A 15,753-nucleotide genomic window follows, 5' to 3' on the forward strand; every position below is an offset into this window, starting at 1 on the left:
ACTGGTAAGTGCTGCTATTTGAGCTATTTTTAGAACAGGCCAGAGGGCTACTCATCTGGTCCTTACGGGCTACCTGGTGCCCGCGGGGACCGCGTTGGTGACCCCTGTTCTACGGAATGGAACGCAACAGTTGCCTTTTGACATTGCTCGGGTGATAGATCTGGTACCACTTTGCTGTCTTGTAATGGTCTTGCAGAGTTATCCAAGCATTTAAAAACCAGTTTGACAGTGTATAACAAAATAAAATTGGTAAAACTTAAAATATTGTATTTGGTTCAAATTTGGCAATGATGATATCGTATACTCTTCTTGTCTAGGACTTTCAAGGCGCGATTATAAAGACACTCAATGGTCTTGATTGATGATTGGTGTGCCTGGGACCATGTAGTTAAGCCATAAGATATGTGTGAAAGAATCATTGCATTCGTAAAAGTAAAAGCACAGCTAAGAGTTAAGCAGTTTCTTATAATCTTAAAACAGCCTAGGTTTGCCTTCAGGGTTTTACACATTTTCTTAATGTGACTTTTAAAAATTCAGCTGATAGTCTATGATTATGCCCAAATATTTGATTTGATCCTTAAAGAGGATCTATTACGCAAATCCAACTTTTCTCAGCTATCGGTACCGGTTTTTGTGTATTTGGGATCAGCATAAGTCCCGAAAATGTGAAATCAAACCATGGAGACATGGCGGAGATATTCATAAAATAATCTTGCCTTCCTAAGTCCAAACAGGCCGTTTAGAATTTGCCGAATTTGTGACATTTTTCCCAATTGTGACGTCAGCGGGAGAATTTTACCCAAAGTGCTTTGCGTGATGTAGTCAATAAGCTCCTTCTTTTTCTCTATCCTCTTGTTGTGGGGCAGACTGGCTCGTACATGCACATGCCTCCTCCGTTGTTGCCATTTTTAATACAAAGTAGCGTATAGTTCTAACGTAGATCTGTCGGTAGACTCGCTATGGAAGCACAAACAACTACAACATGTAAGTGGAGGCACGTGAATAAGAGCGCCCACTAAACGATGCATCAAAATGTGGCTTGAAGACTGCAACATTTTGACCAGAGAACCAGCATTACATGTTATGTAGACCACAAGGGAGTGTTTTAAATGTAGGAAAAAAAAATCAAGTAACTTTTTGGCTGAAGTTTATTGTTATCATACTTTTTACTTTAAATTAAAAAGTATTTTTGTGAAGGAGAAACACTACTTTTACTCCATTACATAGTTACATTCCGATTGCTACATTTAAACATATTAACATTATATTTAATTATAACCTATTAATTATTGCTTGCAGAGAAATTATTTTGGCTGGTTTGAGAGTCTTCTTCCAGCGGGAACGGTCACATGACTGTTTCACCAATCCAACGTAGCCACTAGCAGTGTTGGGTTAATTACTGAAAACCAGTAACTAGTTACAGTTACTAGTTACTTTATTTCAAAAGTAACTAAGTTACTAAGTCAGTTACTTAAACCAAAAAGTAATGTGTTACTGTGAAAAGTAAGTATTTAGTTACTTGTATATATATTTTTAAATTTTTTTTAAGGCCCCATTTAATGCCCCTTTAGCCTTCATTTCAGTACTGTTATTGCACTGGAGAATAATACAATCTTAATCTTAATAATACAATGCATTTGCATCACTGAACTCTGCTAAGCAATGTGGTCTACATACAACACACAAAGACAAAGATATGTTTCAAAGGGCCGATTTGTTTAGGCCAGAACAAATTGACAAAACGATTTTAAATAGCTGCAACATAACATACATAAGTAACAAACAGCATAGTAACAACATAGCTGTAAACCAGGGAAGGCACACACTACATCCACAAAGCCTAACCAGGCGTTTTTTTATCTCAAGGAATTCTGAAATAAAATCATGTCTGAAGCCCAGAACACTCTACACATTTCCCCAGTTTTAGTTTAAAAATAAGGAAAGATTGGCCTGGCCCACTAGCATCCCTCTTTATGTTTGTGAACTCTATAGTCTAACATTTAGAGTGATGTGATAATCAAACACTCTAGAAGTCTAGAATGAAAGCGCAACAGTATATACGAGAATTGACAGAGTGTGTGTACCTTCAGTGCACGGTGCCTCGTTAAAATCCAGCCGCTGTTGCTTAGCATGTGAAGTGTGTCTCTCTTTACTAGCTTCGTCGAAGCATGTTGCTTTTGTAGCTGTTTCAGCAGATTTGAATTGCTAGGATAGGATCTTTGATCCAAGACACAACTTACATTCAACTAAAATGTTCTTTTCTTTGTGGTCGACAAAAGAAAAGTATTGAGAATATCTCCGTGTTAAGAAACTCGGCTTCGGTCTTCGCCATGATGTCTTGTTAGTAAACACAGACACGCCCCCTCCCACGCACACACACACATACACACAGACAGCCTCTTTCTTGTCGCCTCTTCCGCAGCGCTGCATTAAAACACAATCAGATCTTCTCGGTTTCTAGCCGATACTACATAAAAAATTATGTAAAATAACGCAGTAACGCATCATGTAGTAACGGTAACTGAGTTACTGAATATAAAAAATAACGCTTTAGATTACTATTTACCGTTAGTCCCAACACTGGCCACTAGTGACCTTTAACTCAATTTCACCAATCAAGCGAAGCCTGGCAGTCACATGACCACACTTACACACTGTAAATAGTGACACGTCATAACTTGTTCATGTTTACTTGCAAAATATGAAAAGGACATTTAGGTCATCACGCGTGTCAGTAAAAATGTTCACATTTCAACCTATAAGAACTAAACTACAAACTACAAAAAACATGTGCTAAGTTGTAGATGTTTTGGATGTTTTAGTGGCGCTACGGTATCATGAGCCCATTTATAATATAAGTAAATGTAAAATGTGCATATTTTGTAGTTCATCCTGTAGTAGTAGACTCACTCACTCACTCACTCACTTACTCACTCACTCACACACACACACACACACACACACACACACACACACACACACACACACACACACACACACACACACACACACACACACACACGGTTTTAGTGCAAGTACCATTAAAAATAGCTCCTGAACAATTTAGAAGTTACACAGTAGTTTTTTCACTGAATACTTTTATTAAAGTAATTGTTTGGATGAATACTTCTTTACTCGAGTCCCATTACTGTAAAGTAACAGTACTCTTACTTGTGTAAAATGTTAGCCACCTGTGATTATTCTATGATGGTAGTAATTGTCCTCATGCAATAATCATAATACTCGTACGTTCCATCCTGCTGGCTTGTTCCCGCATACTTCCAGTAGGGGGTGCCAGCCACTCATTTTAGCTAAGGGGCCCATGGAGGAAAATCTGTGCACAGGCGGGCGGACTATTAAAATCATGGCATTAAAACTAAAAAATAAAGACAACTTCAGATTGTTTACTTTGACTTACTTTGTCCAAAAATAGAACAAACACATTCTCAAAATATGACAATAAAAATATAGAAAAAAATACCGGCAGCGGTAAAGTTTAGATCCATGAAGGAAAGAAGAAAGTGAATGAACGTTTATAACTGAATACATTTACATATGCAAAAAAATGTGTTTTCTTTTGTATTATTTTTGTTATGAATTATGTAATGTTTATGACAACTTTTTTCCAAAACACAATATAGAATGTGAGATAACAAGATAATGCATACATTTATCATTTGTTTTCAACACGGTTACAAAAAAGTGGGAGCCCAAAAATTTACTTTGGAACCCCATTTTTGTGACAGAAAGGGGTCCCTGGGACCCCTTTTTTGAAAATTACACTGATAAGAGTATTGAACAAAACAGCAGCAGGCGGCTGTGGTCTGCGGGCCGGTTCTAATACTGATCATCATCATTTCTTTTTATTCCTTTCATGAATATACCAGCCATATACAGTTGACACTTTCATTGTTTTTTTGTTTCTTATACGTTTCTATGATCAGAAAGGAGCAGATGGAAGAATACTATTCTTATATTTATCTGCCCTCTTTTTAACACAAATTACTTTAGATGACTTTTCCACTGTTCCCTCCACCAACACCCGAACTCCAACATACTTTTAATTTTCTTTTAAGCATTTTCAAAATGACACGTCCAATCAAAATCAAAAATCAGTTTGGTATAATTCCAGTTGTCTCTTTTTGTAACTCTTTTTAAATTCAAAGATATTCTTGCAACTTTTTAAGTCTTTGTTTAGAGAATTCCATGCTTTCACAGCAGCAACAGACAAGCACATTTGTTTCAAATTTGGATGTTTAAAGGCCTACTGAAATGCAATTTTTTTATTTAAACGGGAATAGCAGATCCATTCTATGTGTTATACTTGATCATTTTGCGATATTGCCATATTTTTGCTGAAAGGATTTAGTATAGAACAACGTCGATAAAGTTCGCAACTTTTGGTCTCTGATAAAAAAAAAACCTTGCCCCTACCGGAAGTAACGTGACGTAGTCAGTTGTTCACTCCCTCTTATTTTCCTATTGTTTTCAACGCAGCTAGAGCGATTCGGACCATTACCCCATTAATTTGAGCGAGGATGAAAGATTCGTGGACGAGGAACGTTAGAGTGACGGACTAGAATGCAGTGAAATACTTTTTTTTTTCCGCTCTGACCGTAACTTAGGTACAAGCTGGCTCATTGGATTCCACACTCTCTCCTTTTTCTATTGTGGATCACGGATTTGTATTTTAAACCACCTCGGATACTATATCCTCTTGAAAATGAGAGTCGAGAACGCGAAATGGACATTCAGTGCCTTTAATCTCCACGACAATACATCAGCGAAACGCTTTAGCTACGAGCTAACGTGATAGCATCGTGCTTTAACTGCATATAGAAACAAAAAAAATAAACCCCTGACTGGAAGGATAGATAGAAAATCAACAATACTATTAAACCGTGGACATGTAAATACACGGTTAATGCTTTCCAGGCTGGCGAAGGTTAGCAATGCTATGCTAACGACGCCATTGAAGCTAACTTAGCAACCGGACCGCACAGAGCTATGCTAAAAACATTAGCTCTCCACCTACGCCAGCCAGCCCTCATCTGCTCATCAACACCCGTGCTCACCTGCGTTCCAGCGATCGGCGGAAGGACAAAGGACTTCACCCGATGCGTTTGGCGGCCCGGAGACGTAGGAAGTCAAGGTGAGATCGCCGGCTAGCGCGTCTGCTCTCCAACAAAGTCCTCCTGGTTGTGTTGCTGTAGTCCGTTGCTAATACACCAATCCCACCTACAACTGTCTTCTTTGCAGCCTTCATTGTTCATTAAACAAATTGCAAAAGATGTCCAGAATACTGTGGAATTATGAAATGAAAACAAAGCTTTTTGTATAGGATTCTACGGGGTACCATAACTTCCGTTAAATTGACTTCGTCACGCGCATACGTCATCATACCGCGACGTTTCAGCCGGATATTTCCCGGGAAATTTTAAACGTCACTTTATAAATTAACCCGGCCGTATTGGCATGTGTTGCAATGTTAAGATTTCATCATTGATATATAAACTATCAGACTGCGTGGTCGGTAGTAGTGGCTTTCAGTAGGCCTTTAAAATCATACGGCCTTCTGTGGTTGTCATCTTCAGACGTGAACACAAATAACTTTTGCAAGTCCTTCGGAAGAACTTTATTTCTAGCTTTGAACATCACTAATAGAGTATGCAATTCTACAATGTCTTTTAGTTTTAATAATCCTGACCTAATGTGTTGTCTCTATATCCTACTGTAAAATTGATACGAATTGCTCTTTTCTGTGAAAGAAACAAAGGCATTATGTTGCTGTGATATGTATTTCCCCAATCAAATATCATCCATAGATCATCGGGCCTTGACTTTGACACATAGGCAGTAACCCCTGAATTTCTTTAATGTTTCTTCAAAATGAAAGATATTGACAGTACTTAAGACATAATCAAATAAGATGTTTAACTACCAACATTTTGTGACAAAAACCCCTCCAGAGTGGTGAAGCGGTCATTCTGTTAAAGTGTGAAAGATACATGAATACTGTCTCATTCATCCAGGTCTTTGTAATCTCAGGGCATTAAATCGATCGCTACTGCACTGTTTGGTTTGTCTTAGAAGACATTTCGCCTCTCATTCGAGTAGGCTTCATCAGTTCATGCTCATAGACTTAAATTGGTCAGATCTATTCTTAGACTTAGATTGATCTAATCTGGTCTAGCGGCTGGTGCCAAAACCCCAAATATTTATACTCCAAAAAGCATCAGAACCCTCAACACAGAGCTAATACTGTTCCTGCCAGCCCACAGGCCAAAGAGAAATGTGAATGAGAAGGTGTGTCCAAACTTTTGGCCTGTATTGTGTATATATAAAGTATTCTGTGAATTAAGAATACATTCTCGCTCCCTCATCATTTTGATGTTATTTTATGAGCTGCATTGTTGTACAGTAAGTGAAGATGTTACAAACATGATTCAGTGGTGCGCACATGTTCGACATTATGCTTGGAAGGAGAATGTAGCGATTGGGGTATATATTATTAACCCCCCTTCCCCTCTGTGGTCCCAAACGGGGAAATGACAGGAAGGAGATGGAGCCAAGTGGAAGCAGAGAAAAGCGGCGAGCGCAGGAAAAGCAAAGTCAGGAAAGCCGAGCGAGCGTGCGGCAGCTCCGGTTTCAGCCCTCTAGCCCTCTTTGCTGTTTTCCTTGGATGTCTCCGTCTTCTCCGCGTTGTCGTCCACGTCACCCGTCGCCGTCTCACACAGTCCCGCTCTTCCAGGGGCCCAGATCATCGACCTGATGATGCTGGTGGTGGACGTGGTGAAAGGAGTGCAGACTCAGACTGCCGAGTGTCTCCTGATTGGACAGCTGACCTGTCCCCGCATGGTGGTCGTGCTGAACAAGACAGACCTTCTGCCAGCCAGCAAGAGGCAGACTGCCATTGAGAGGATGACCAAGAGACTCCACAAAACCCTGGAGAACACCAGGTGTGCATTGTGGACGCCAATCTATCAATTAGAAAGAACCCTGGAGTTTCTTTTACCACATCTTTTTTTATTTCTTTAGATTTAAGGACTGTCCGGTGATTGCAGTGGCAGCCAAGCCTGGAGGCCCCGAAGCTCCTGATGCAGAGGAACCGCAGGGGGTGTCAGAGTTGATTGAGGTAGAAACATGCCTCACTGAAGCCCTGTCAACTCATTTAAAGTGGACTTTTTAGTGATATTTTGACAGCATTAAATCAAACTTAATTTATGGCGTGCTTTTCATGCATAAAACAAATGTGACTAAAAGTGCTCAACAGACTCAAAAAACAATGCCCCATCATTAAACACACATGAATGCATGGCTGAGTACAGAGGAGCCAGGTGAGGCAACACTTATCAAACATGACAGTCCAATAATGTCTTCCTAGAACCTGTTTATGAGCACCAAACCTGAAAATGTATCATCTTCCTCACTTGTTTGCGCCATTAGCCCACCCCGTGTACACTACGGATGTCCTATAATATCGGACTGCCGATATTATCGGCCGATAAATGCTTTAAAATGTAATATCAGAAATTATCGGTTTCAAAATGATCGGTATCGGTTTCAAAAAGTAAAATGTATGACACGGACGTAGGGAGAAGTATAGAGCACCAATAAACCTTAAAGGCTCTGCCTTTGCATGCCAGCCCAGTCACATAATACCTACGGCTTTTCACACAAATGAATGCAAGGCATACTTGGTCAACAGCCATACAGGTCACACTGAGGGCCGTATAAACAACTTTAACACTGTTACAAATATGCGCCACACTGTGAACCCACACCAAACAAGAATGACAAACACATTTTGGGAGAACATCCGCACCGTAACACAACACAACATAAACACAACAGAACAAATACCCAGAACCCCTTGCAGCACTAACTCTTCCGGGACGCTACAGTATACACCCCCGCTACCCCCTACACTCCCCACCTCAACCTCCCCATGCTCTCTCAGGGAGAGCATGTCCCAAATTCCAAGCTGCTGTTTTGAGGAATGTTAAAAAAAATAATGCACTTTGTGACTTCAATAATAAATATGGCAGTGCCATGTTGGCATTTTTTTCCATAACTTGAGTTGATTTATTTTGGAAAAACTTGTTACATTGTTTAATGCATCCAGCGGGGCATCACAACAAAATTAGGCATAATAATGTGTTCATTCCACGACTGTATGTATCGGTATCGGTTGATATCGGAATCGGTAATTTTGAGTTGGACAATATCGGAATATCGGATATTGGCAAAAAAGCCATTATCGGACATCTCTAGTGTATGCCCACCACTTGAAATAATAACAATAATAATAAAACATTTCCTTTAGAAGTACTTTCCTAATAACTCAAAGACACTTTACAATAAGTAATGAAAGTAGAATTAATAGAATACAAACAAACAAAAATACATACAGAAAGTAGTCATTCACTTAAAACAGAAAAAAACAAAGCTTTGAATAAAGTAAAAGGATGAAATGTTAAAAGCTAGATTAAAAACGTGGGTGTTGGCATGAGTCTTAAAGTTGGACAGGTGTGTGTAAAAAAAAGAAAAAGAAAGAAGAGGCTTCGCTACACATCTTAAGATGAAGTCTGAAGCTCTGCCAAGTGTCTATCAGTGAGCTATAGCAAATGTGCTAACCTGGCATGAACATGGGTGTAATGTAGGGTTGTCCTGATTCCAATATTTTGGTACCGGTACCAACATTTATTTTGATACTTTCCGATACTTTTGTAAATCAAGGGGACCACAAAAATGGCATTATTGGCTTTATTTTAACAGAAAATCTTCCGATACATTAAACTATATATTTTTTTTATTGCCATCAAATAATGATTTTGGCAGTAAATAATTTAGTAAACATACCAGAAAACTTAGTAAGTAAGCAAATGGGTTACAAAAGTTTCAAATCTGTCTGATGACATATGCAGTAACATATTGTGTCATTTTCCATTCTATTATTTTGTTATAAATATAAATATAAATATATATATATATATATATATATATATATATATATATATATATATATATATATATATATATATATATATATATATATATATATATATATATATTAGTATTAAACAAAAAATATATATATATATTAGTATTAAACAAAATATATGTAAAAAACAAAACGTATATATATAATACATTAATAGGTTAATAAACATACAATTCAGAGAATAATAATTGAAATATGATAATTATGCTATAAAAAATATGATAAAAAATGATGATAAAAAAATCATACAATTCAGAGAATAATAATTGAAATATGATAATTATGCTATAAAAAATATGATAAAAAATGATGATAAAAAAATCATACAATTCAGAGAATAATAATTGAAATATGATAATTATGCTATAAAAAATATGATAAAAAATGATGATAAAAAAAAAGACACAATAAAATGATAAAACAACAGATGATTAGTGAAAAGCCTGATTTAAAAAGGTGTGTCTTTAGCCCTTTTTGAATAAAGTTCAATATTCTCTCCAGTCCTGAGGCTCTCTGGCAAGCTGTTCCACAGGTGGGGGCCATAGTGGCTAAATGCCGCCTCACCGTGGGTCTTTCTTCTGGTATTTGGTAAAGCTAAAAGGCCAGTGCCAGAGTTCCTCTGGATCCACAAGGGTTGATACGGTAAAAGCAGGTATGCTCATGTAGCCAACACCCCTTAATGTTGCGGCATTGAACAGTATGTACTCGTTATTTTACTAATCTATTCATTAGTTGGTTCCGTTAATCGAGTAATCGAATGAAGACACACTTTATAGTCTCCATGCATATGCGCCTTATTGATTTATTGTGCGTGCATTTAAAGTCCCGGGCACTCCATGCAGCTCGGATTTGAGCAATTTCTACTGGTTAAACCCAATAAACCATTAATCGAAGGCACGACATATAACTTAAAGCTTTTTCCATTGGACAAGTACTTGTAGACGACTTTAAAGCCTCCAAATCTTTGTTGAAAAATGTTCCAAAATGAAACCTCTATTAGTCCAAGCAAGTGTCATTTAAGTCTTTTTTTTATTTTTAATTTGACATGTTTATCTTCTGCTTCATCCCAGCTATTAAAAGAGCAAACATATCTCCCACAAAGAGACCCTGGAGGCGACCTGCTGATGGCCGTGGACCACTGCTTCTCCATCCGTGGCCAAGGAACCATCATGACCGGGACCATCCTGCAGGGGTCGCTGGCCATCAACGACACTGTGGAAATCCCAGCTCTAAAAGTAGGCAACTTTGAACGTTTATTTACTCACTAAACACTAACCACTTTCAATATTACTTACTTGTGTTTGGAGCGGTTTTGCTTATTTTCTCATCACTGTAAGTTGAAGCTTGAATATTTGAGTATTTTTAGTCATTTGCCTGGTTGTGATAGGATGAGTGGAAGGAGGCAGCTGGCAAAATAGAACTAGGAGTACTGTACATGCAACCTCAAAGGTGAACCAAACAGTTGTCATTTTCACCTCATGGTGGCAGCAAATTAAAAGTTATTTTTATTTATAAGTAACTCAGAGCTGTTGCTACTGATGATGCAATGATTGATGATAGTCAATCTGTCAGATATATTTTCCCAGATGTTTCTTTGATTGTGATAGGTTTGTTTTCATTTTGACCCTTTTTGAGTGTATGTAGAGAACTTAAATACATCAGTGCCAATATTAATGCAGTACAAGCTATATAATACAGTAATATGCAAGAAGAGTACCCGGTTTCTTTACTGGTATTTTTCAGAAAACAGAATACATGTGGGGCCTCACCTACTTCCCGAACATCAGATTTTCTGGAACGTGTTCTGCTCACCTCGCCCCAGACTATGTTTACTTTCTCAAAGCAAAAATTAGTTTAGCCTTTCACTGAAATTAGCAAAGCAGGTTTGGGAGAAAAAAAGTTTCTTAATTTTTGTCATGCTGATGTGCAGAAGTCATAACTGCTGCTCTGTTGTGTCTTTTTCCCCACATATTTGATCATTTTACAAACATTATTATTATAATTTATAATATATTATTCAGTTCTATATTAATCATATTGATTTGATTAATTCAGTATATTTTATTATATTTATGTAAAAGAAAAAAGTCATTCTTAAAATTGTATTGAGTTCATTTTGAATATGTTTGAGATGATCATTATTATCATTATTTATTATATTTACTATTTATATATTATTTATATTATTTAATTAATGGATTATATGTTGTTTTTAAGATTTATCAGAATCAATTTTATTGGAAAAAGTATGTTCACCACACCAGGAATTTGATTCGGTGCTGTGCTCTCTTTTTTCATTGCAAGAAACAAAGAAAAACGTAACAACTACGAGAGAGATCAAAAATGTGATTATTTTTATTTGTAGTTATTCATTAAAATATTTTTTTATTGATAAATTCTGCCCCTTTCTTAGTTAAATATTTTTTAAAGTCCATACATAAGATTATATTTATTTAGTGTTGAATATGTTTGAGATAAAAATCATCATTATTACCATTATTATTATTATTATTATTATTAATATTTAATCATTACCATTATTTATTATATTAATTATGTTTTAAATAAATATTTCCCCTTCTCTAGTTAAATCTTGATTAAACTCCATTCTCAACATGGTGTTTAGTTTGTATCAAATATGTTTGAGATAATCATCATTATTAATATTATTATATTTATTATTTAACATTACCATTATTTATTATATTAAATAATTTAAATATTTACAGTATTTTAATTAATGGACTATAAATATTTATTTAGTTTGTATTTAGTATGTTTAAAATAATCATTATTATTCTTTAATCATTACCATTATTTATATATTATTTACATTTAATAAATAGGCTATTGTTTTATTTATTCAATTAAATAAATAAATAATACGTTTCCACTTTTTTTGTTAAATCTTGATCAAAGTCCATTTATAAAATTGTATTTAGTTTGTATGAAATATGTTTGGGATGATGCTGATGATTTTTTTTAGTCATTACCATCATCACAGTTACATTAATTTAGTTAATGGACTATATGTATTTTTATTTACTCATTTAAATAATAATGTCTGCCACTTTCTTAGTTAAATCTTGATTAAAGTCCCTTCGTGAAATGTGTATTGTTTCGTTATTCAATGTGTTTTCATGCTTCAGTTGTGTTGTTTTGTGTCCTTCTCTCATCAGGTGAGCAAGAAGGTAAAGTCGATACAGATGTTTCGGAAGCCGGTCTCTGGGGCCATGCAGGGAGACCGCGTGGGTGTGTGCGTGACCCAGTTTGACCCCAAGCTGCTGGAGCGGGGCGTCGTGTGCACCCCAGGCTCCCTGCGCACCCTCTACGCCGCCGTCATCTCGGCCAGAAAGATCGGCTACTTCAAGGGCTCGCTCTGCACGCGGGCCAAATTCCACATCACCGTGGGACACGAGACCGTCATGGCAAGGGTGACCTTCTTCGGCCTCCCCGAGCGTTGTCCGGACACACCCGACCTACAGCCGTGCTCGCTGGAAACGGCCTTCTCCTTCGACAGGGAGTACCTCTACCAGGAAGACTACATCGCCGGCCAGGGAGAGCCTAGTCCGGCGCCCGATCCGGAGCAGTGGGCCTTGCTGGAGTTTGAGCGTCCGGTTACGTGCCCCTTACTCTGCCTGGTGATTGGCTCCAAGCTGGACAGCGACATCCATGCGAACGCTTGCCGCTTGGCCTTCCAAGGACGTCTGCTGCACGCCTTTGAAGATAAATGCTACGCTGAGAGCAGCCTGCCTGGCCTGCTCATCTACAAGACCAAACACAAGGAGGGACAAGTGGAGCGGGTGAGTGGTCCTCAAAGGCCTTCTTTTGTCCTCCTGCTCAGTCTCGCTTATTTCGACGTTTCTCATCGCCGCTGGCGGAGATAAAGCACCCATTGTGTGTTCACAAACACACACGTACACACAAACAAGCGTGGACTGGTGAGCGGCCTTAGAGACGTGTCTGTGTCTGCGCGCGTGTGTGTGTGTGTTCTCGTATTCCTACCCTTCTTGAGACATCAACATGGAAAAGTAGCTTCCATATGAGGAGGTGTGAACAAGTGATGACATAAATCATGGTCCCAATACAGAAAACCATTGCATCTAATAGAGAATGTCTCATTTGCACCCCTGGTGGTGAAATCTATCAAAATGAGGGTGGTCCTAAGAAGGAGGGATTTTTTTTAACTGACTGTGTGTCACTTTTAAAAGTGCTCCCCCTCTGGTCAACATATGAAATAACAAGTGTGTGTAAGAAATTGTAATGCGCCCCCTTTGGCCAAAATAAAAAACATTTTAAATAAATAAAAATGTATATAGAGACATAACTTGAAGTAAATAATGTAGATTAATAACCAATTACAAAAAAAAAGAGGAAAAAAAAAGAACTAAAAGCAGTCTTTTTCTCACAATGTGTCGACTTTTTTCTTATAAAATCGGGAACAATTTCTCATATTTTTTCTACTTCTGTAATATTGCAATATTTTCTCGTAAAATTATTACTTTTTTATGTAAAATTATTACTTTTTAATGCAAAATGGTGACATTTCTCATATAAAATTCTGACTTTTATCACAATATTGCCAATTTTTTTTGTTGTTCTGGTAAAATAGTGACATTTTTGGAGTAAAATTGTGACTTTTGTCATCATTTTGCCAAGCAAAATTCCGATGATTATTATAATAGTGCCAAAATGTTTAAGTTTTCTTATAAAACTGCAACTTTTTTCGAGTAAAGTTAGTACTCTTTTAATAAAATTGCCAACATTTTAAGCTTTTCTTGTAAAATTGCGACTGTTATAGAATAAAATTCCAACTTTTATCATAATATTGCACGAATGTTCAGTTTCTCTTGTAAAACTTTCACTTGCGTTGAGTAAAATGATGACTTTTATTATAATACTGCCAAAATTCTAAGTTTTTCTTGTGAAACTGTGACCTTTTTCTTGTGAAATTCCAACTCATTTTTCACAACAAGCTTTTTTATATTTGCATAGTATGTATATATTATTAATGTTGTAAATACACATCTTTATATATCTAGAAAGGCTGGTCCTAAAGAGGTAGGCATTATTCGGAGGTCTCAAGAAGGTAACACATACAAGAGTGTGTGTGTGTGTGTGTGTGTGTGTGTGTGTGTGTGTGTGTGTGTGTGTGTGTGTGTGTGTGTGTGTGTGTGTGTGTGTGCGTGCGTGTACTCCTTAGAACGTATGCTGTGACACAGAAGTGTGTGTGTGTGGGTGGCCGCCTGACGCCACTCGGTCCGTCTAGCTGTCAGAGACTGGCGCTGTTTGGACACACCTGAGCGGCACAGGTATACCCACATGGCTCGGAGTTCAGGTGATTGTTCCCCGCATCGCATCTGACTCAACAGTTCCCACTCGCTGACTCAAAGCGTAAAAGTCTGTAGTCGGATTTTGCAAGAACTCCTCAAATGATTTTGTAGCGCCGTGGCACAAGCCACTACTTTATGGTCTGGATCTGGATCTTTAATTATAATCGCAGCGGCCATCTGCGTGTTATCCTCTCTGAACCAGGAAGTAGCCTGCTAATTATATATCAATAATAAATATAGAGATAAATCAATAAATACATATGTGTGATAGTGGAGGAGAAGAAAACAAATATGTTAAGGGTATATTTTATGCATATAAACTACATTTGATGAAATAATGTGTTTATTTGTGTATTTTGAGTATTCACGCGTGTAATTATATATGAAATATACTACAATATAATATACACTAAATTAATTTTGTTAAATAAGGTCATGTATTCTGTTATAATTATTACTTTTGGACACAATCATGTTGTTTTCTTTTTTTTTTGTTTTGTTAAAATTGTATAGATGGAGAGTATTTCTGGTTGTTGGGATCAAAATGTAAAAAATAAATTAACAAACTGATGCACAAACAAACCACTTTTTAAAGTCATAGTTGCCTAAGATTGTTTGCACAAAGTTTGCACAGCACTCTAAACCTCCTAAGAAGCAGCGTCCTTTGCAGTGGACATTTGTTTGAGATACACATTTCAAGGAAGAAAATGCCCTGTTATGTGAGACACAAATGTCCACTGCAGAGGACATTTGTGTTTTCATACAATGTACAAAAAGCCTATATTAATAATAATTATAATGGATTAGATTTAAATAGCGCTTTTCTATCGACTAGATACTCAGTCCTAAGCACTATTACGTTTATAACTGCATGATTTTACATTCTGTAACAATGGCGAGGACATTATTTTGCAATTAATTGAAAAAATAAAATAAAAGATGCATTTTGCCGATACTTAAAAAATGTTTTCAAAAAAATCAAAAAATATTTAATACATTTTTAAATGTTTACAATAAAATGTAATAAATATATAATGTTTTATAACATATTTTTTATAATATTTGTTTACATAATTAAGAAATATCTTGCATAATATTTAAAAATTATGTCCTATGCAGTGGACATTTGTTTGAGATACGCATTTCAAGGAAGAAAATGCCCTGTTATGCGAGACACAAATGTCCACTGCAGAGGACATTTGTGTTTTCATTCAATGTACAAAAAGCCTATATTAATAATAATTATAATGGATTATATTTATATAGCGCTTTTCTATCGGCTAGATACTCAGTCGTAAGCACTATTATGTTTATAACTGGATGATTTTTCATTCTGTAACAATGGCGAGGACATTATTTTGCAATTAATTAAAAGAATAAAATAAAAGATACATTTTGCCGATACTTAAAATTTTT

At 36.7% G+C, this 15,753-nt stretch overlaps 1 protein-coding gene across 6 annotated transcripts in view; it reads left to right on the plus strand.

The window, feature by feature from the left end:
- The window catches only part of eefsec (eukaryotic elongation factor, selenocysteine-tRNA-specific), a 103,153-nt gene that overhangs the window by 22,765 nt on the left and 64,635 nt on the right, over positions 1-15,753 (plus strand). For all 6 annotated transcript variants that reach the window (XM_062038135.1, XM_062038136.1, XM_062038138.1 and 3 more), the window contains 4 exons: positions 6,752-6,959; positions 7,039-7,135; positions 10,075-10,239; positions 12,184-12,807. In XM_062038135.1, the coding sequence (XP_061894119.1) occupies positions 6,752-6,959; positions 7,039-7,135; positions 10,075-10,239; positions 12,184-12,807 (1,094 nt within the window). The remainder of the gene's footprint in view (positions 1-6,751; positions 6,960-7,038; positions 7,136-10,074; positions 10,240-12,183; positions 12,808-15,753) is intronic.

This window comes from Entelurus aequoreus, linkage group LG26 (genome assembly GCF_033978785.1).
Source record: "Entelurus aequoreus isolate RoL-2023_Sb linkage group LG26, RoL_Eaeq_v1.1, whole genome shotgun sequence".
NCBI lineage: Eukaryota > Metazoa > Chordata > Actinopteri > Syngnathiformes > Syngnathidae > Entelurus > Entelurus aequoreus.